Raw genomic sequence first — 21,763 nt, forward strand, 5'->3', positions numbered from 1 at the left:
AAAGTTGCCAAGGTGTGCCATTCATTTCAGAACTGCTCAGGCATTGTGGAGATTTTTCCTCACTCAGCAAAATAAAAAAGTCCTTTAGGTCTGCACGAACACAATCTTGTCCATTGCCATTAATTCTGTGTTCTGTAGGTGATGTATGCCTTCAACTTAGTTGTTATTCGGAAACAGATGTCATGTCAGTCTATTTCCAATTATGAACGTTAAATACTTACACGCACATGCATGCATGAACATTGCATTGATAAATGTTATGCAAACTTGTAATGTGGGTGGAAATATGAGTGGCAGGTTGGGCAATCATCAACTTAAATGTGCAAAATATGTAGGGGCATTTGCATTAATTTAGTGCATACAAAACAGGGTTGTCTTTTGATGGGTTGCCATGTACTGTTGACATGTACAATCTTATAGGTGCTGCTGTCTCTGTGGTGTATATTGTGTGCAGTTGTGCAATGCATAGCTCACTAACTCTTTGGACAACTTGATTGTTTGTGCTATTGTTTGCATACAGTATGTCAGAGACTAGATACTGTCATTTCCATTTCTTTTTTTGTTGTTGCCTCCAACGTTTGTATTCTGTTAGACAGACAAGAACTGGAGAGAGAGGACCAGTGGCTGACAAGGAGAGCAAAATACCAATTATTCATTTTCATTTAAATGAAGCACTGTGAATATAACTGCATTTCAAAAATGAAATGATTCTAAAAGTATGATTGCTGTCATTGACAGAATGTCAGTCGCCCACAGAGCAACTGCAAGTGTAAGAGATTTAGAAGCATCTAACAAAAAGAAAAACAAGGGCTTTTGCGGTAAGTAAACTGACTTTCTATGTAATGTAATTTCATTGATACGCATTATATAACACTATATAAGTAAAACAATTAACAAACACATTGTCTGTGTCTGACCTAATCAATTGTAATTTGACATCCCACAGGGTGACTTAAACTATAACCTCATCATCATAGCTTTGCTGATTTTCATTAAAAACAGGAAGAGATAACAGGGTACACAACAGCTATGGCCACATATCTGATGATGAAAATCTTGGATTCAGTGAACATTGCTCCCCCCACACAGTCTGTCATTAACGTTATCTGACAGGTATGGTGTTGGGTTAGATGTGGCAAAGGGGCCACTGTTTTTAGATAAAGCCTTGGATGTTATCACGGGGTCCATACGGTCTTTGATACAATGGATGGAGAAACCAATGATGTTCCTAGTTCCGTGATAGAGATTTTTAGGATGTCACCTTTGAGTATGCTTTCATCTGGCATTGTTACGGATTTCGTATGTGAAATGGGCTTTATTTTAGACACCCATAAGACAAGCCTTTAACAGATAGTACACTGTTAGCAAGAGAGTAGTTCCCTGGAGTGGTAATTTAAATGAAATATTCAAGTGCATTTAGCAAGGATTCTGAATCTGTGCTCTGATTATGTGGTTATATGTAGTGTGTAGGCTATACCCCCTATTGCAGTTTGGCTCGACTACATCGGTTCCATTCCCTGATTTGTTACCTTGGGCAGTAATTATAGGTTAATGATCAAAAATGTATCATTTGTTGACCCGCATGTCTTATAGAAAGCCTATGAACGGTACCCTGCTATTCATTGTTAAGATCTAAAAACATACTTTGATATATCATGTGATTCCATTTATGCGTGCAATATATTTGTACCAAGCTCGGCATTCTATTAAGTGACGTCGATACGTTTTACATACAGTAAGATGCAGAAGATGTTGCAATGTCGTAATACAATCAGTTTGTCCTGTGTGGGACACCGTCTTCCCGGAACTCAATCATTGTATACACACTGGAAACCCATGCCGACAGCGGTGAGTGTTAAAGTAAATTAGAGCTACCGGTGCGGCCAGAAAATTACCTTTCTGATTCAGAAATTCGCATTGCACCTCCGCCACGTAATACACGGCGTGAACTGTGATTACGTTTTAATAAACTACGCTTATTATGCGATATTTTTTCTCTCTTTTTTTGCTACAGTCGACTTTTAGGAAGCAAAATAGCATTAGCAAAACCTCGACTGTTCCTTTAACTTAGCCATCCTTATGTTGCAGTGTGTTTCGATGTGATGCTTTGCATTTACCGTTACTGATTTGTCAACTTGCTGTAAATACACTCACTTTATTTCCAGTGTCAGTAATATAGGGCGTCATGCCTTGCTGCCTTAACGTCATTGCAGTCAAGGTTGAGATCAAGTGATCAACATGACCTTCTGTTATGAGCTTTCCCCTGGATCAATCACATAGTCTTGGGTAATAATTGCAGGGAAATGTATTGGACACCCTTGACACCGCAAGAAGCGAGTTGCGTAACATGTAGTTTATCTAGAGACTAGTTTATCATTAACATCAAGTTGCTGTTCAACTTAAATTGCTTTGGATGTAGGCTGGGGTCCAGCAGAAATGCGCGAACATCTCATGAGACATCTCTTAAGGCATTATTTTGGATAGGTTTGACATCTATAAAATGCATCATTCCCCTGGGCTTTTTTCAAAATTATACAATATCAATGAAAAAAAAATGAAAAAAGGCAATAGCCTATAATGTTGCTAAAGATGCATTTGTGATGTGCACCTAATTCTGTAGTGAAGCATAATGAAAACATACCAGTATATTCATTTTGTGTACCATATGACTGCGTATATTTAGTAGGTCTCTACATGACAACCAGTTTGCTGGTTAATATGATGTCAGTTTATAAAGCAGACAGCAAGTATGATTTGCTGTGAAATGTCAAAGACAGAGAATCTATATAGGAAGTGGAAACACTTTTTGAGGGGTTTTGTTTAAGTAATTTGAAAAATTGCTTTTGTGGGTAACACTTTTTTTGAAGGGTGAATGCATAGCACATGCATAAAACCTTACATGAATGCTTCATAATACATTTATCAATGCTTCATGAACCATGATTCAACATTGATATACAAAGTTACATAACTATGGAATACAAAGTGAGAATTTTTTTTTGTTCTAAATAATAGTCCCCATTTCGCTATTGTATTTCCCACACAACTGAAACTATTAGCTTCGTAAAAATGACATGGCTTGGTCCTTTCATTGTAATGCTAACTCCTGGTGTCCAATTAATCAGTTGTTTCTGTATCAAAGTAAAAAATATAAGCAACATAGTTGAGATCAAGATTGGCATTTCAAACAAAATGCTCATAATATATTTATAAATCCTTCACTGCCCATATAGTGAAGTGACATGCAAAGCAGCATTCATAAGCTATTCATAAATTATTTACAAATACTAGACAACACCATATACCATACATCATATTGCGAAGTGAGTACACTCCACAGGGAAAGTCCTTGCAGGATAATGGAAGGTAGAGGGTACTTATCGGTGAGCACAACCAGATTTAGATTAAGAAAACAGCTTTAATTGGCACATATGCTACAATTATATAAACATATTTTGCAACACAGAATTTCTAAGTAAGACAAACAAAAACCTTTGTTTTTTAATAGAGATCAAAAGGCATTTTCCACTTATGTTTATGTTCTTACTAATGCATAAGCTGTGCCATCATTTGACAGAGAAAACGGTTAACCGATACAAAAAACAATTCGTTCTCAATTCACTGCGAAGATCATTCTCCTCACTCTCACCTCCATTTTAAGCCTGTCACCATGTCTAGCTTTACATTGTGTACATATCCCTCCATGGAATAATGAAGTCCTTTTGAACAGTGTCTAGACCAAATCTGTCCTTCTGTCTCCAAAAGTTGGGTAGAGTCTCTCCAAAAGTTGTGTAGAGTTGTGTAGAGTCTCCATTGTTACTGTAATCAGCACTGCTAGTTTTGTCCAAGTTAGCAACAGTAACTAAGGGGGGTGGGGCTTAATGATAGGTGAATTGCAGGAGATAACTATAAGTTATGCCAAAACATTAACTTTCTGTAACTAAATTGTTTTACATCTCCTACTCCCTACTTTTTAGAATACAACATATAAACAACATACATACTTCTTCCTCTTCTTTTTCTTCTTCTTCTTCTTTGTGCTGTGGTGGTTTGATGTCAGTGTCTTTTGTCTAGAGAGCCAGAGAGCGACTGAATACTTGTTTTTCTTACTTCGTGGAATGTTTAAGGAAATCACGATCACCTAATGGTACATGGTGACCTAGATCAGCTTATATGCCCACGATTTATTAAACGTGCTCACGAAAGTCTTTAATCGTCTAGGCTACACAGTGTTGTCTTGTCTTATCTTCTGACAATAGAATTACTTGCTAACATCTTATTGTGAGACATTTTGTGACAACATTTCAGTTAAGTTAGTAGGCTTACGTCGATTTAATTCTGTTTTTCTTTTTAGCCTTTATGTTTTTCTTTGCAATCTGTTTCATTGAATTCAAAGACATTGCAAAGTTTTACTGTGTTTTGTGAAGTAAAGAGTAGATAATGAAAATGCCCTCTGACTCCAAAAGGATGAAAGAAGTATTTAAAGGAATTTTGTGTGAAATAATGCAATGAAGGCCACTTGAGTCAATCTTGCTCCAATACTCTGCTTTGGTATAGAAACAGCTGATTACACAGAGAACAGAGGTTTGCATGACAGAGAAAGGGCCAGGCCAAGTCATTTTGACAGAGGCAATATTTGTAGTTGAATGGAAAATATGACTTCAAAATGGAACTGTTATTTTGAAAAAAACAAACAATATATTTATTACATTATTATAGTTGAATTATGCTGAGGTGTGCATAGATGAGTTCTTTACCGACGTCTATCAGATGCCCTGTGCCTATACAAGGCTTTTCTCTACAATTGTGCTGGTCCTTGAAATCAGTGTGTACAGAGATGGATTCCAACTCCAGAAAGGTGTGCCAAATCCATTCCAGATCAGGGCCAGGTGTGGCCCAGACCTTAGCTGATTTCCACGTGTGTGTGTGTGTGTGTGTGTGTGTGTGTGTGTGTGTGTGTGTGTGTGTGTGTGTGTGTGTGTGTGTGTGTGTGTGTGTGTGTGTGTGTGTGTGTGTGTGTGTGTGTGTGTGTGTGTGTGTGTGTGTGTGTGTGTGTGTGTGTGTGTGTGTGTGTGTGTGTGTTTATTGATCTGTTATCTTTCCAGAGGTTTGATTGAAGGAGTAGAAGCATTTATTTTAATGCTACACTGACCTCAGCTCCAATAGTAGCAGTGTGGTTGTCGATACCTGGTCCAAAATTCCGTTATGACTGATGTTCTGACAGTTTTAGTAGCCCTGTGGATTATTTTACCCTGTCACAGGGAAAACATGAATCTAAGTGCCTTTGGAGGGTCTGTGGACCAAACAGAGAGTACTTTTGCTTATCATTTACCCATGGTAGCTTTGACCCATGTCAAATGCAATGTCAATTGTATTGGACACACGAAAGTACAACATATATCGTCACCTTGAGAGTCCCCTGGCTCATGCCAGACTTTTATTTATTGATTTATCTTCTGGTTTTAACAGCGTACAGCCATATATGTTCGCAGAGAAACTTCTCTGAATTGAATCTTGATGTGAATATCATTGGATGGATTTTAGACTTCATGACCGATAGATTACAGTGGGTGAGGATTAATGGCGTCCACTCATCCACTGGTTCACCCTAAGGATGTATACACAATCTCTCTTCATCTTTATGCTCTTTACACAAATAGCTGTCAGACGAAATTTGAGAGTAGACACTTTATAAAGTTCGCTGATGACTCTGTCATAGTTAGTTTGCTGAAAGTGGGGGTGGGGGGAGGGGGTCCGGTCGTTAATGACTTTGTTTCATGGTGTAAAGGGTCTTTCCTTGAACTGTATAAATCCAAGGCGATGATTACTGATTTTAGGAAGTCCATACCCTCAAACCCACAATTATTGAGGTAACTGAGATTGATTTGGTGGAGAACTACAAATATGTGGGTACTGTTTTTCATAATGGGTTGTGCTTTTAGGCTAATGCAGATGGTAGAAGGTACAACAAGATCTTTATTTCATGAGGAAAATGAATTATTTTAATGTGTGCACCAAAATGATCTGTTTTAGTGTTTAAATCCTTTAGAGAATTGGTTCTGTCTTTTTGTATTGTACTGTGGTCTGGGAACCTGAATCTGGCCAATAACAATAGGCTTAGTCAACTTGTTGGAGTGGCCAGTAAAGTTATTGGGTTGAACCAAGTTCAGCTCTGACCTTTACAATCGGTAGGTCATAAGGAAGGCCCATGCCATACTGGACTTCTCTGACCTCCAACACCACCCCCCCGTGAATTTCACACAGTGGAGAGTAGCACCTGCACTCCAAGTCCAATCAGTTAATGTGTAACTTATTTTGTTCGTCTGTGTCTTAACTATTGTGCAGTCGTTGGTTAAAGGATGAAGGAGACCAATGTCATTGGTAGTTGCCATGTTTGTATTGTAAGACGTGGTCTATCATAGCTGATATTGCCTTCAAGGTGAAGAAAACTGTTCACTTCGCAAGCTTTGGTATTTCGGCAGCAGGCATTATAATTTATATTTATTTATTAAATGTACTTTCTGTAATAACTCACCTTCTTTTTCTGGAACAGATACAAACGACATGGACGAAGTGTTCACACCTCTGGACTGCCTTCTACCCTCAGGTATTTTGGGATTCCATTTTGACTGTGTTCAGCATTTGGAACTGACGCACTTCTCTTGACAGCTTTGCATATTTATCCACATTCTCTTTGAAGTTCAGAGACAGCAACAGCGAGGTTGTATTTCACTGAACTAACTAATTTACTATAATGGACTAAACCAATCATTGCTTGCATAAACAATTAGCCTATCTGAAGCTGTGCTTGACTGATAAATGTACATAAGCAAGTTTACTGTTCTGAAAGAGTAGTGGTTTAGTCAAAGCAGCTCAGACAAAATAAAAGTCTAGCCACATACGAACACCCCAAATGAACTACACCTTCAAGTGACTCTGTTGTCGAGTGGCAAATAGATCAGCCTCTCTCTTATTCACCCCGGCAGAACAAGCCTGGTTTGGAAGTGAAATCTCATTTCTCATTTCAGTAGTAGGCTGGATAACAGTCTCCCGTACCGTGGCTCAGCTAGGGTTTAAGGACCTCTGAGACCTCCCAGGCAACCCCAACTGTACGACAAATAAGAACTATATTCAGAGGCGAGCGTAGTTAATAGCTTACACTGGAATATTTTATTATTCAGTGCATATCGCCAGCCCTGGTGGTGTTAGACCCAGCATAAACCCATGATTAAAACATGAGCCATGCAGGAGGAACTAATGATTTGGGTAGAAGGTGTGTTAAACTGCCGTAATCCCCTGCGTGGAGAGATGAATATGGAGGCTGGTCAGAGAGTGTGTGTGTGTGTGTGTGTGTGTGTGTGTGTGTGTGTGTGTGTGTGTGTGTGTGTGTGTGTGTGGGGAGTCCTCAAGGAGATGATGAGATTCTCCCCCCATTTTCACCTAGAAATGGCTAAATCTCAGAGGACAGACGGATTGCCCTTGTGGTTTCATTAAAGTCCTGTGTCAAATTTGAGACTAGCGCCCATTCACAGATCTAAAGAGGTTGCAGATGTGGCCACGGCACGGTTGGGAGAGGAGGAGAAAGTGCTGTTTCTTCCTCTTTTCTTTCCTGTGTTTGTCAGGGATCCTATGTAGTTACTTGAGAGACCCTATGCAGTAATTCACTGCTGTCAGCTGTCGGTATATACCAGCAGAAGTAGATTGCTCTGGAATGTTACCTGGGTGATTTTTCTTCGCTTACAGTTTCTATACTAGTCTGAGGCTATATAACACAATCTTAGCGCTTATGATAGATAATATCATGTTTATAAGGTGGTAAAGATATCGACCTGGACGTTAATAAGTGGACCAAAATCTAAAAAGTGTTATATATGTATACATTTGTAAGGTAATTCATTTTTTCTGACACTTAATAATACTAATTACACTAATCATTTTTGCCATTTACTCATCGAAAAAACATATTTTCTAGCCCAGTATTATTCTAATGTTAGAAATGCAAATTATTGTTTTGTTTTTTTAATCAACAGGACATGACATTTTTTTTTTATAAAGCAGTATAATTATAGAAACAAGAAACCAAGACAGTGCAAATTAATTGCAAATGAATTGCAAGGATTCATTAACAGGAAGTACTTCAGTGGTTTTGAGCTCTTCTTTCTTTGAATTAGTTGAAGACACAAAACTTCAAAACTGTTTTCATTAGACATATCTTCATTTATTTATCTGGGTTTGTTCCTCTGAAAGTGTTTTCATAATTATGCATAGTAATCGACAACGCTTTGCTCCTGTCTATTTCACCTTTTCCTACTAACTTAAGAATGATAATACAGAGGATCGACCTTGTAGAGAGTGAGAAAACTGTCTTGGCTTTTGAAACTATTTAATAGGCTGCGCTGTCTCTGTGTCTGAGGAGGAATGTTCCAGATTTGCACCTGAATCAAGACACTAAAGGCTTAGTACATCTGGGCCTGCGCGTCCCAATTCACTTTGTTAGGAAATGCTGCGGAAACCAGACTGCCGCATTCCCCTATCACCAGACAAGTCCACCAGACAACTCCAGTTTCGCTCAGCACTCAGACTTGATAGGCAGCACTGGCCAGACAACATGCGGTGTATCAAAGAAGGATTACAGGGCATCTCAAGCTTGTCATGACTTCAAAAGTTACTTTTTCTCCAGACTCTAAAACTGAATTATCGCCTCTTCCTGTTGTTCATGGATAGTTATTAGCAAGGAGAGAAGGTGATAATATATAATAATATTATGTTTACCAAGTGGTGGATACTGGGAAATAAGTACTTTAAATGGGATGTTGTCTTTCATTTCTAGGTGAAAAAATTAAGTACATTTGCCAACACATGTCATTAAATCACAATTCCATTACCATTAGGTAGGGTAATTGCCCTATGACTTTTTTGGTTGCAGAGTCCTTTGTTGATGTTATGGTGAGTCACTAAGGTTGTCTGTTGTCTGCAGAGTACATTAGTCATAGTACCTGTAGACACATTCATATAAGGTAATAGGGGCAAATTAGAAGGCAAGCATTACCAGAATAAATTAACTTGGAAGTCTACATTGTTGATCAGGCTATAGCCCTTACATACAGTATACACAGCCTGACAAAGACCATTTTAAACAATATGCAGTGTATCTTAAACAATCCTCAGATGTACTTCCAATCTGTTTGGCTCCCCTCAAACTTAATCGCTTAGAGCAATACAATCCTGCCAATGACAAACGGCATCATAAGACTGTTTTGTTATATGTGGTGATCTTACCCTTGCTGTATGTTACACCAGGAACCCAGAAGATTTGTCTCATCATCCTAAATCAACCTTTGGAGGAGAACTACCTGGATGTCCTCTGGAGTAAAGGTATGCGTTTTATGATTGACCTAATAGACAGACATTGGCTTTTGGTTTACAGTACAAACCACTCATCCTCAATTACTGGCCAAATGGCCCATGATGTTTGCAAGGTATTATGGGCCAGATTCTTGCCCCCCCCCCCCCCCCACCACTGATTAAATCTTTGCCCTGCTAAGCATCAGTCACCTCTTGAAACCAGAGGTGTGTTTCCTGAAAGCATCGCTGTGTAATGACCATGGGAAATGAAAGAGAGGGAGTGTGCTCAATACAATTGGTATAGGAGAAAAATACGGTATAATGGTTAACAGTGGTTGTTTGCACGATTACTCTTTTGGGAAACACACCCCTGATGGTTTGAATGTCCTGAATGATTGTCTAACGTTCTAAAAGTTTTTTTCTTTTTTTTTCGGTCATGACCATGGCAGTAGAGTGTTTAGTGGTATGATTGTTGTCTTCAAACCTTGATCCTGTTGACAAAAGCCAGAACCAGGATACCACGGCTCTTTCTGTTTCCTCTGTTGCTACATTCCCACCGTGTAGCGACGACGTGCAGTGTATAGTTTATTTTATTATTTATTTTTTAACGGGCTTTGGAGATGAGACTGGGGGGCCAGGAGCAAAGGGGGCGTCTCTCCAGATGGTCCACCTGGAGCAGGCCAGACGGGTGCTCCTCTCCCCCCCCCTACCCCACCCCGTGCCGAGGCTCAGAAGTGGTGCTCCTCTCCCCCCCCTACCCCACCCCGTGCCGAGGCTCAGAAGTGGTGCCCTGTGGGACCCCTGCAGTGGAGGAGCGGGGGCTCGCAAGGCACTCGGGACCCACTGATCAAAGCCACAGTACACACATTTCTCAAAGAAAGACATTTCCTGGAATCAGTCCAGCTTGGTGCCATTCCCTATCAGGGGAAGAGGCTCAGAAAGGTGTTCTCTTTTTCTTTTTCTTTCACTTTTTCTTTGCCTTTTTCTTTACCTTTGCTCTTGCTCTCTCCTGCAGGAGGTTTTGTAAATCTTATCAATGTATGGAGGTTTGTTGTTTATATTAGAGGAAACTGCTGCTCATTTCTTTTTTAGTGCCCTAAATGTGTAGTACTTCACACAGCTACGTAGATGCTAGATGGGAAACTGACTGTTTTTGTCAGTGATTCAATTATAGTTTGAGAGAAAACGGAGGTTCATGCACTGGTGTGGTGCATTATCATATTTTTCTGTGGAAGACAATAAATAGGAGAAATTGAATAGAGGCCTTCACAGTAAGTAGGAGACAGGACTGAGCTGGTACTGCTGCAATGCTATAATTAACAGTGGAACTGAGTTGCGTAGTGTTTTGCTTTGTTTGGGTTGACTTGAGTGTAGTGCAGATGGCCTGAAGGCTTTATCTATTTCAGCGCAGTATTGTCACTTGAAGTCAAGAGGTCAATCTGTCGATCTGCATGAATAATTCCATTGCCAAATGACTGAAATATGCTGGGCCTGATGGACACTCGCGGAGACGAGATGGACACTGAACCGATTGCTCTTCTGTCTGGTTAGGGACAGTCAGTTTAACAGGAAGTGACAGGCCATGTGTTCTCTCCAATGAGGTCAAGCACTACTGTAAATCTACCAGTGCACAGAAAAAAAAGAAAAACACAGAGCTCAAAAATCAACAACTGCAGAGGAGTTTGTTAGGGAAACAAAAATATAATCTTCTTTTTATGGGTGGGGGGGGAGGGGGGAGGGGGGGTAATTAACTTTTCATTTTAGCTCTTTGACTGTTTGCCCCCAGTGGATTTATGGCAGCTGTGAAGCCTCCTTCCCTCTTCCCTTTCCCTTCCGCGCACTGCGCGCACCGCTAAATCAAGCCCAGCCCGGGTCGAGCTCATCAATAGCCTCAGGCCATAAAACACTGCTGCCGGACGGCAAAGTTCTTGACAAGAAGAAGTGCTGTACCTGGGGAGGATAATGAAGTGGTTATTTACAAGGTTATCTGTCCCGAGATGTCCTCATCTTTAAAATGTGTTCAGAAGTGATAAAGTCCCGGCACCGCACTGCACCCTCTTGTACCCTTAGGCATGGACGTGGACAGACCTGTGGACACACACCCTCAGAGTGCTGAGCAGAGGCCTCTCTACTGTTGCTACTGGGGGGAGAAAGCTGTTGTTCAGACAAAAAAAGTGTCTCAAATTGACAGAATGTACTCGGCATATGCACAGCCCTTTGTGATGTTATGAGAGTTGACACATGACCCAACTTTGTGCCATAATTGTGAGGTCATCAAGTTAATGTGTGCTAATGTGCAGATTTGTATGACTTGTCAAAAACACTGTATGTTTCGGGGGAAAACTACGTGTTGCGTACTTTTATCAGGATTGTGTATTTTGAGGGTATTTTTGTTTTCCGTCTCACTAATAGTGTGTGTTCCCAGCAGGTGCCCAAATATCACAGAGCCCCTGCCCTGTTCTTCTGTGAGACTTCGTATGTCACTGAGGAAGCAGTTCAGGCTGATAGCGTCTTTGCTGAAATGAGGCTCGTCTGTAAAACGTTACTTGAAAATGGCTACTTTTTTTTTCAATGCTTATGCCTCCAAAAATACGACAGCTTTGTATCAGAATGACAGCTTTGTGTTCAAAACAGGTATGCTGATGGAGCCTAGGTGTATGTGTGTGCTGTTTAATATATGTAAATAGGTCACCAAATGGTGGAGTTTTTTTTAGGGTGGGGGGTGGGTTCAGAACGATAATGCAAATGAAAGCCAATAATCAGATGTCCCTGGCACCTTCCCGTGCTCACATGGAAACGGCTGCACACCAGAGGGAGGCCAGCTATTGGGTCAAGCACTTACGTCACTTTCTTTTATCTTTTGCATTGCTTCCTCTCGCTTTGTCTCTTCCACCATCATGTAGACTTTTTCATACCCTTTTTATTTTAGTTTTTTTTTTCCCTCAACATATTCCAGTCTCCTGTGGGTTTTATTAAATTCTTCTTCACTTCCTTAGTGTTTTGTTAGACAGAAATTAGTGTTTTTATAACCATACCAGAGCAGTGTTCTCATTGTCGTCTGCTTTTTTCCTCACACATTATGGAATATCCTCATGTTTTCAAAAAAGCCATTTAAGATCAAACACCCATGTAGGATTACTGCCATATTTAGCCTTAAGGGAATAATTAATCCATTTACACCACATCAAACCTAATTTCGTTATCAAATTCATATCCATAGATTCACTGAGACAGACCACGACCAATCAAGAATGGCTCACAAGAAAGGACATTTATTTATTTATTGTTTATCGTTGTAACAGACAACGATAAACAGTATAGGATTAGCTCACTTTATTGAGTTGTGTGTGTGGCCAAATAATACATCTGAAGAAATCCCCAAAGGCATTATGTCTATCTTTTCTCTCAGCTTGACATCATTTTTGCTTTGTAGCATTTCAGTGGTATAGGAAGCTTTATCTTATGATTATTTCTATGTGATATGTTTTTGACATCATCATTGTTAGCCAATTATAACGATAAGAATGTCAAGGATAACTTAGTTTCGCAGTTGAGTTTTACATAGTTTATATAAAGTTGAGTATAGAATGTTTTGGTATGGATGACTTGTGATATTGAAGGTATTTTCTTCTGCATTTACAGTTTTCGCTTTCATGATTTAATACAACGGAACTTCAAAAGAACAGTTGTCTTTCTCTAAGTACCTTGTTTAAACCACCTAATGTATTCCGTGAAAATGCGAAACTACTTTAAATTCCTGTTTAAAGTGCGACCACCTGTCGTCATGGGAGCCCATCCTCTGTCAAATGTTTAGCTTTATTTGTTGGCTGAGTGAAATAGATAAATAAATGAATATATAAGCACGGCCTGCTTTCTCCACATTTCACTTCAAAGAAAAATATATGTTAATTCAAACACATGGGGTTTAATTCTCTGCACACACAAGGGATTTAGTTACCTAACAAAATACTAACTTTAATGGAACCACAGATGCCAGCTTCAGATACTATTTCTACTGTAAGAGTGGTGAGTAGAGGTGCCAGTCTCTCTCTCTCGTTGGCACAGCTGGTATTTTTTTGTTCACCTGGCGGCACCCAACCTGGGTGGCATAATGCTTATCAGCACATTCCTAACTTTGGCAGGGCGACCTGACCTTAGGTGGGTGTGTGTGTGAGATGATTTGTTCCTCTACTGGCGTTCTGAAGGAGCCGTTAGTGTCATCACAGCCAGGGTCCTCAATAATGGATCACTTTTAATTTTGCCGTCGCGGGTACTTATCAAGATTGGTCTGAAACTCACTCATGGTCCCCCCTGCTGAATGATTGGATTCTCTTCTTTAAATCAGTTGTATTGTAGCCTCTCCAGCGCTTATGAAAAGCATTCAGATATGGTATATGGTATTCATAGGGAGGGCATTGGAGAGCTGTCTGTTTGGGGGGGGGGGGGTAGGGGGCTTCCTGAGATGTGGGTATGATAGGGGATGAGTTAAGCTGTGACGTCAAAGCATAAAGTCCTTCATTGTGTGTGTGCGTCACAGCACATCGTGTGTGTGTGTGTGTCCCAGTGAGTGTTAGCATGTGTGCCTATTTGTTGTGTGTGTGTGTGTGTATCTGTATGTGTGTGTGTGTCTCTTTGTTTACATCTTTGTGTGTTTATTCCAGCACTGCTGCGTGCCTGCGCAGACGGAGGAAGCAACCACCTCTATGACCTCACGGCTGGGAGACGAGAGAGGTGAGAATGGCCATTTCGGTTTCTCCACTTACAGACTCCTCTAATGGTGTGAACCTGTGGTTCCCGTGCCCCTCCGAGACTGCTGCCGTTGAGGCGCTGGTGTCGGGACCGTGTACGACACTTCCCTCTAAACCCAGGAAACAAGGTGCCGGGACTCGCCTGTCAGGAGAAGGGGGCTTGAGTTAGTGACCGTGGTTACATGGATTCGAATAACTGCCTTAGTCGGACTGAAATCGCATTATCCGTTTCATGTAAGCACCTTAGTCGGATCGTAGTCGGACCGCACATAGTCGGACTAACACCCCTGGATAACTCGATCCGATCCAGTTGATAGTTCGACTATTGCGGCATGTAACGGTGAATTGGATAAGGAACTGGACTTTGCGTCTTTGCGCATGCTCCCTCTCTCCCTGCCAGGTCGTGACCCGGAAGACGAAAGAGGGATAAGTTGTCTCAACTGTTCATACTAATGACACGGTTTTTTATGAATATCCTGCAGACTGTCTCACAAGCTTATTCTTGTTGATTATGAACAAACATAACAGAAGAGGTCCGAAGATATGAGCACCTTTACAACCCCTCCTTAAACACGTATAAGGACGTTCCACATTTTATTTGCTTAAAACAACAGCAGTACTGTCAAATCAGCTGTCACTCGGCTATTACCTGACCAAGGTTCCATGGCAATGTTCCGAAAGCCCATTTTTCCGACAGCCCGCTGTTCCGAAATTGTGAGTACAGCAACGTGAACCACTATTGCCCACATGCACATCCCAATGAATCACACAATCATAAACATATAAATGCCTTTATTTCACAAGCATTAACTTGAATTCAGAATATTATTATACACACATGCATTTGCATCGCTATGATACAAAAATATTTGTATGATTGCCAACGCATGCATGCTTTGTCAGTGCTTGACAAGATCTGCGTAATGTCCTGCGACAATCTGCCGGTGATTTCCTTCGCATGAGTGGTAGCCTACCCCATATTCAAAACCAGAGTAGGCTAAGTTAACAAATATTGCCTAGGAAAAGTTATATGCGTGATAGCCCGGTGAGCGTCTCCGCTCTGCTGTGCAAACGAAATGCTTTGAGTGTTTTGTGCCACTTAAAATATTTCTAAATTTTGCCAGGGGGACTATTTTTCGGAATATTGAGATTTCGGAATATCGGGCTTTCGGAACACTGGGCCGTCTCCCCTGACCAATACCTATCAAACTCGGTGATACTATTCACAACTATTATGTCCTTCATTCTATCAAATATGATGAAATTTGGTATTGTGGCCGCGAGGCACGCGTGACTTTAGTTGTGTTCAGTTATCTGGCGCTGAAAAAAAACACGAATTAGTACTGTCAAATCAGAAAGCAAATCAGCTGTCACTCGGCTATTACCTGACCAATACCTATCAAACTCGGTGATACTATTCACAACTAATATGTCCTTCATTCTATCAAATATGATGAAATTTGGTATTGTGGCCGCGAGGCACGCGTGACTTTAGTTGTGTTCAGTTATCTGGCGCTGAAAAAAACCACGAATTAGTACTGTCAAATCAGAAAGCAAATCAGCTGTCACTCGGCTATTACCTGACCAATACCTATCAAACTCGGTGATACTATTCACAACTAATATGTCCTTCATTCTATCAAATATGATGAAATTTGGTATTGTGGCCGCGAGGCACGCGTGACTTTAGTTGTGTTCAGTTATCTGGCGCTGAAAAAAACCATGAATTAGTACTGTCAAATCAGAAAGCAAATCAGCTGTCACTCGGCTATTACCTGACCAATACCTATCAAACTCGGTGATACTAGTCACAACTAATATGTCCTTCATTCTATCAAATATGATGAAATTTGGTATTGTGGCCGCGAGGCACGCGTGACTTTAGTTGTGTTCAGTTATTTGGCGCTGCCCTCTAAAGACAGAGACGTGACAGGTGGATCGAGATATTTTCCCGTAAATACCTTTACCTAAATACCTTTATAGACAACATCGATCATACACTCCCATTGCACTCAAACAACCACACTCAAACGAGGAGATATTGTATCAATTAGCCTATTATGTATTGTATTAATTGCACAGAGTTCCAGTGGCGCATGCAGCCGTACGCACTGTGCGTACCTTCTGCTACGCGAGAAGAAGAAAAATATATCATGAACGCATATATGTATCTGCATCGTCAACGCTGGGCATTAGTTGTCTGTACTCCGATTTTATAGTTTCCCCATTTTAATACATTTATTAAAATGGGGAAACTATAAAATCGGAGTACAGACAACTAATGCCCAGCGTTGACGATGCAGATACAGAGCTGGAAACAGCTAAATGAGTTACGCAGTGAACTTTATCAAGCCCTGGAAAGTTCGGCAAATTTCTAGCCAAACATTCATTGCGTCCTGAAGGTCTTGTATCTATCTACGAAAAGACTGACTGGACTTGCTCTCATGAATATTCACACAGATTTGGAAATCGACAGCGAAGAAGTACTAAAACAATTTGATGCAACTGGCAGAAGGGCAATGCGTTTAGGCTGTAACCCATTATTTGCGCGCGTGTGTGAATGTGCGTGCGTTTCTCTCGTCTTTTATCTTTCACCTTTGAATAATGTAACTTATAAACACATCGGCCTGGCAGAAACAAACAAACAAACAACCCAAGAGGCAACACGCATTTCTGGACCGATGAACAGACGCGATTCATGCTCAATCAACTGTTGTTGTTATTGGTAGTGGTGAAGAGGTCAAGCGGAAAGGGCTGTATCACCACTAGTTGTAATAAAAACAGCGCCACCTATTGTATCGGATATGACATGCTTTCGGCCAATGATTCGATTTATTCACTGCCATGTATATTGGGATAATAGCACCTACCCTCGAAAGAAAGCATAGTCCGACTAAGCAAAGATTCGAATTATACCATCATGTAAACACACTGAGTGTTGGGATATGCCAGCGCTTTCTGACAGGACAGATCCATTTTAGGCCTGGTTGGTAGCGGTTGGTAATAGGCTTTGCAATTCATCTTAAGTTTGAGGTCGCATCAAAATCATCTTCTGTCAGAAACTGTATCAAACATGTATTGACATATTCTGAAGTGCCACTGAGATTCTTCCCAGTTAGACATTTGGGCATTGTTTTCCACCTCTGTTCATTAAAGCCATTCATGTGTTCCTAAACTGTTTCTGGGCAACACAGTCCCACTGAAACACTTGCTTCTGTTGCTTGTGCTTCTTCATCACAAGAACCAAAAAGAAAACAGAAATGTAAATTGGGAGTTAGTGATGCATCCGTCGAGTTGAATATTTACTGATTTGTTTCTCAAAGCCACTTTGCTGACTGTTTTTACTCAATTTTCCTGCCGTGCTGTTTCATTGTTTATTTTTTGGTGCAAATAGGTTTTCTGTAGACTGCTGTTTACCTATCTTGACAGTGGTGATGCAACATAATTCTGTTATTCCTTTATGTCAACTGCCAGAGCAAACTCATTTCCCTGATTCCCATTTCCAAATAGAATGTTTGCCAGTATAGTGTGGTATTTTTCTGCCGACATTTTGGATGCTCTGATCTGGCATTATGTCACAACTTTCCCCAGTATACACTTGCTTGCCCGTTGTCAGTGTTTAATCATGCACGGATACAGACAGCAGTCGTCAATAAGCTTCAGCAGTCACTGATGTTTGGTCCTCATACCAGCACCCAAAGAGTTCCTTACCTTACAAGCAGGGGCGGACTGGGGGAAAAAAGTGGTCCGGGAGTTACTGTCAGACCGGCCCACTCAATACACGGCGCGCGGCCCACTCAGTACACGGCGCGCTGCCCACTCAATACACGGCGCGTTGCCCATTCAATGCATCGCACGTATCGACCAGTCAGTGTCCTACTTGGAAAAATACCCATACACTTAACATTATTTTGGATGATTACAAATAAATTACATAATTTATGTTTTTTTTTTTAATAACATTTGGATCCACCAATTTGCCTGGGTGGACACATGGAATAAAATTATACTGGCTATTGTAACACTCCAAGGTAGGTATAGTTTGCTAGATGAATAGGCTTAACTCTGGGCTAGTATCAGATGGTTATACGTATAACTACAGAACATTAAGGAATGAATATCCACACAATAAAGAAACTGGAATCAGAGGGTAGAATTAGTATGAACTATATTGTAGAAATGAACAGAATAGAACATACGATGGGGTGTGAACATCAGTGGTATCAGTAGTGTTGCATGCTGGGTGTGTGATTGTGTGTGTGTGTGTAGGGGTGTTGAAGGTGCATAACAAAACAATAAGTTAAGTAACAGAACCTAAACTAACTCTGCTGGCCCGGGTGCATTATAGTCACATGATAATAAAAAACAATATCAGTATACTCATGTGTTATTATGACCTCACTATCTAATCTAGATAACATATTAACATTGTTTATAATGTTAGTGTTGTGTGTAACACGGTGATCTTAGCATAACAAGCTAGCTGGTTACCTTATTTTACATAAGTTATTTGAAATTATAAGATTGCCCTCTTTACAACTACCACCATGGATAGCTTGCTCATCGATTGTAAACAAGTGACTACGGCTAACATGTTTAAATAGATCATCTCGATGATGACAACAGCGCCAGCTTGCTTATTTTACCAGATCATAACGTCTCAATTTTGGACATTTATCCACCTAACATTAGCTAGGCTAGTTGGTAATGAACGTTACCTCATCTGTGAAAAGCAAGCTAACATTGGCCAAGTCAACGCCACAACTTACCTTGTATCACTGTCACTGTCACGCAAAATAACAGTCGTAAATGGCCCAGAGTTTTCTTAAATGCAATTCCTCAAAACTACCAGATGCCCCACGGGCTGCTCGTGTTAGAAGGGCTGACGGCACACGTCACTACGGTAGCGTGCCCTGGCGGGGCGTGTATGCAAATCCAGGTGCGTTTAATTTAAGAATCCTCATCCTCAATCCGCACAGCTGAGAACACTTCGGCTGTGTAAGAACCCATTTTCAGGTGTTCATTAATAAGATGGAGATCGTTTCTTTCGTTGAATTTCTGAATTCCGTAAGAACACATTTCAGAAGACACTTCAGAACATTTTCGAAAAATAGGCACCATGAGTGTGAATACAGATCGCGAGGAGGAGTATAAAAATCAGTCAGTGATTTATTTTTTATAGGTATTAGAGGAGATTATACGTGTTCTGAGTAGTATGGAAAATCGTTGAAGGTGTCGGCGTTGTAAGTGGGAAGGCCGGTTGGTGATGGAAGTGGGCCGGTATTTTGGACCATCCCAACCTCGTCGGCCCACCGGGGATTCCCCCGGTATCCCCGATGGCCAGTCCGTCCCTGCTTACAAGTACCTTGAACCAAGATGAGTCAATCCCCGTGGAAAAAGTGCAAAAAAGTTAATTAGCTGGTGAAATTGTAGTTAAATCATAAATATATGTTTTAAATAGGCTTTTTTTATTAAAACATCAGAATTAAGGTTGCCATGACATCCATGAATCTTCATATCTAAAAAGAGAAAATTAAATGTCAAATGTTCTAAATTGATTGACTTACTTCATCCAGTGTAGTATTCTGGATCCAATAACCCATCACACCACTTATTTATTAGTTGTTTAAAATAGAAACATGCTAACATTAAATCATTTCTGTCTTCAGTTTCAGATATGATTAATGTACATTTAATGTTGTGGTATATTTATGTACAACCACACTATAAAGCAGATTGAACAATCAAATATCCATATGGAAGGGGCCGCAAGCCATATGGAGAAAAACATATCTGTTGTCCTCCCTTTCAGAGAGAGTGACAGGTTGTGAGCCACGCTGTCATGCCAGGTCTCTCCCATGGTTTATCAAGTGGAAGCAAAAGCTGCCAGCCAAACCTCAAAACACTTTAGATAGTTCACTGCCATCAATATTTGTCCCTTGGAGCTGCTGTTATTGAGCATTCTCTCTGTGCTTTCTCTTGGTAGTTCACCATATGTGCAGCCATTGTTGTCATGGTTCCCTATTACAAAGGGGAATGCTTTTTTTTATTGTGATAGCTGATTGCCAGAACAGCATCAAACGACTGAAGCATAACCATTCGTTTGAGCGACTGAAACAATGCACTGAAACGAGGCCCATAACTGACAAGGCACTTTAGGAAACTAGTCAGTTTTTTTGCGGAATGGCTTGAAAAGTGAGAGTGGTCAAAAGAGGTTAGAAAGCTCAGGTTTTCCCTCTGTATGTTTACATGAATTCAGTATATCCTATGATGACAGGCTTTCATCCAGGTGTTTGGTGCCCAGATAATAACACCTTTGCAATGTTACATCTGTATTAGAGTGTTTTGGTGAGTGGTATTTTCTGGACTGCCCACGCATAGCCTATTATTATCTCACACTCGCTTCAATTAGATCGTTCCTTATGACCTTTTTAGTTTGTAATTTAAGTTTAATGAAGGCCAGGGCTCTTAAAGCACAAATGGCTTCACTGGACCATACAGCTAGCGGGGAGACGCTGGTTTGTTTAGTAGCTGTAGCTGAAATGCACTTTCTGTTGTGTTGTGTGCGTGTGTGTGTGTGTGTTTGTGTGTGTGTGTGTGTGTGTGTGTGTGTGTGCGTTTGTGTGCGTGTGTGTGCGTGTGTGTGCGTGTGTGAGTGTGAGTGTGAGTGTGAGTGTGAATGTGAGTGTGTATGTGTGTGTTTCCCTGGCCTCTGTGGATAATGTTAAATTTATGCCGTGTATCACTGGCGGTGGGGAGGCTGTAAGAGGAGCTGTTCCTCACTCGGGTTACAAAATGGCTGCCATTAAACCTGGCCCCTAATAAATCTTGGAGGAAGTTTGGTCCAGGCCCCCCACCCCACTCCACACCCCCAGCTGTACCGCATCTCCTGAGTTTGCACCTGAGGTCACAGTTCCCGTATGAAAGGTTAATTAACTCCGACAGGCAGGTGTGAAAGCGTAATTGAATGGCAACGCTTCCTAACAGCGTCATAGGGCCGGATAATTTGTCACCTGAAGGCAATCAGAAATCTGGAGTCAAAATGCATTATATTTTTGCTGTGTGTTTCACAGGTAATGGAGTTAGCCAGGAGATGGACTTTTTCCTTGCTTTTTTCCCCTCACATATTGTTTTTTTTCTACTGCTGTTATGTTGCCCTGCTGAGTTGAGTCCATTACCCAAGATAGGCCATCCTTAACCACCACCGCATGATGTGATAATGACTTACAGAGGATTTGGATGTGGGTGGAGATAAACTTACAGTAATTACATTTTTAATGACCGCCTTAAACTTCAGTTTGGTAAATGTCAGGGGGTGTTTTTTTCCCTAGAATTGAATACCCTACATAGTCCACTGCACACGGCAAACTGGGAAACAATCCTCCCGACAAATATCTTTGGAAAATGCATATTTCTCATTGTGGTTTTAGTCATGTTAGTTTTATTTTGGCGGGTTGAATTATTTATTTTTTATTGCTGTTATTATTGCGTTATTACATGGTTATGATTCCAGATGTTGTGAGTATATCTGTGTGTGTGTGTGTGTGTGTGTGTGTGTGTGTGTGTTTGTGTGCGTGTGTGTGTGTGTGTGCTGATGACCTGACTGACCTCTCCTGATTGGTAAGTAAGGGATGATGAGAGGCAATGTAATCAGCTAGTGATTGTCTGCT

General features: G+C 40.7%; 1 protein-coding gene across 1 annotated transcript in view; it reads left to right on the plus strand.

Annotated features, from left to right (window-relative positions):
- The first annotated feature begins 1,772 nt into the window (after positions 1–1,772).
- Positions 1,773–21,763, plus strand: part of tpk1 (thiamin pyrophosphokinase 1) — a 44,570-nt gene continuing 24,579 nt past the window's right edge. The window contains exons 1-4 of the mRNA XM_012833266.3: positions 1,773–1,848; positions 6,554–6,607; positions 9,301–9,375; positions 14,007–14,076. Of these exons, the coding sequence (XP_012688720.1) occupies positions 6,565–6,607; positions 9,301–9,375; positions 14,007–14,076 (188 nt within the window). The 5' untranslated portion in view covers positions 1,773–1,848; positions 6,554–6,564. The remainder of the gene's footprint in view (positions 1,849–6,553; positions 6,608–9,300; positions 9,376–14,006; positions 14,077–21,763) is intronic.

The sequence above is a fragment of the Clupea harengus genome, chromosome 17 (genome assembly GCF_900700415.2).
Source record: "Clupea harengus chromosome 17, Ch_v2.0.2, whole genome shotgun sequence".
Classification (NCBI taxonomy): Eukaryota; Metazoa; Chordata; class Actinopteri; order Clupeiformes; family Clupeidae; genus Clupea; species Clupea harengus.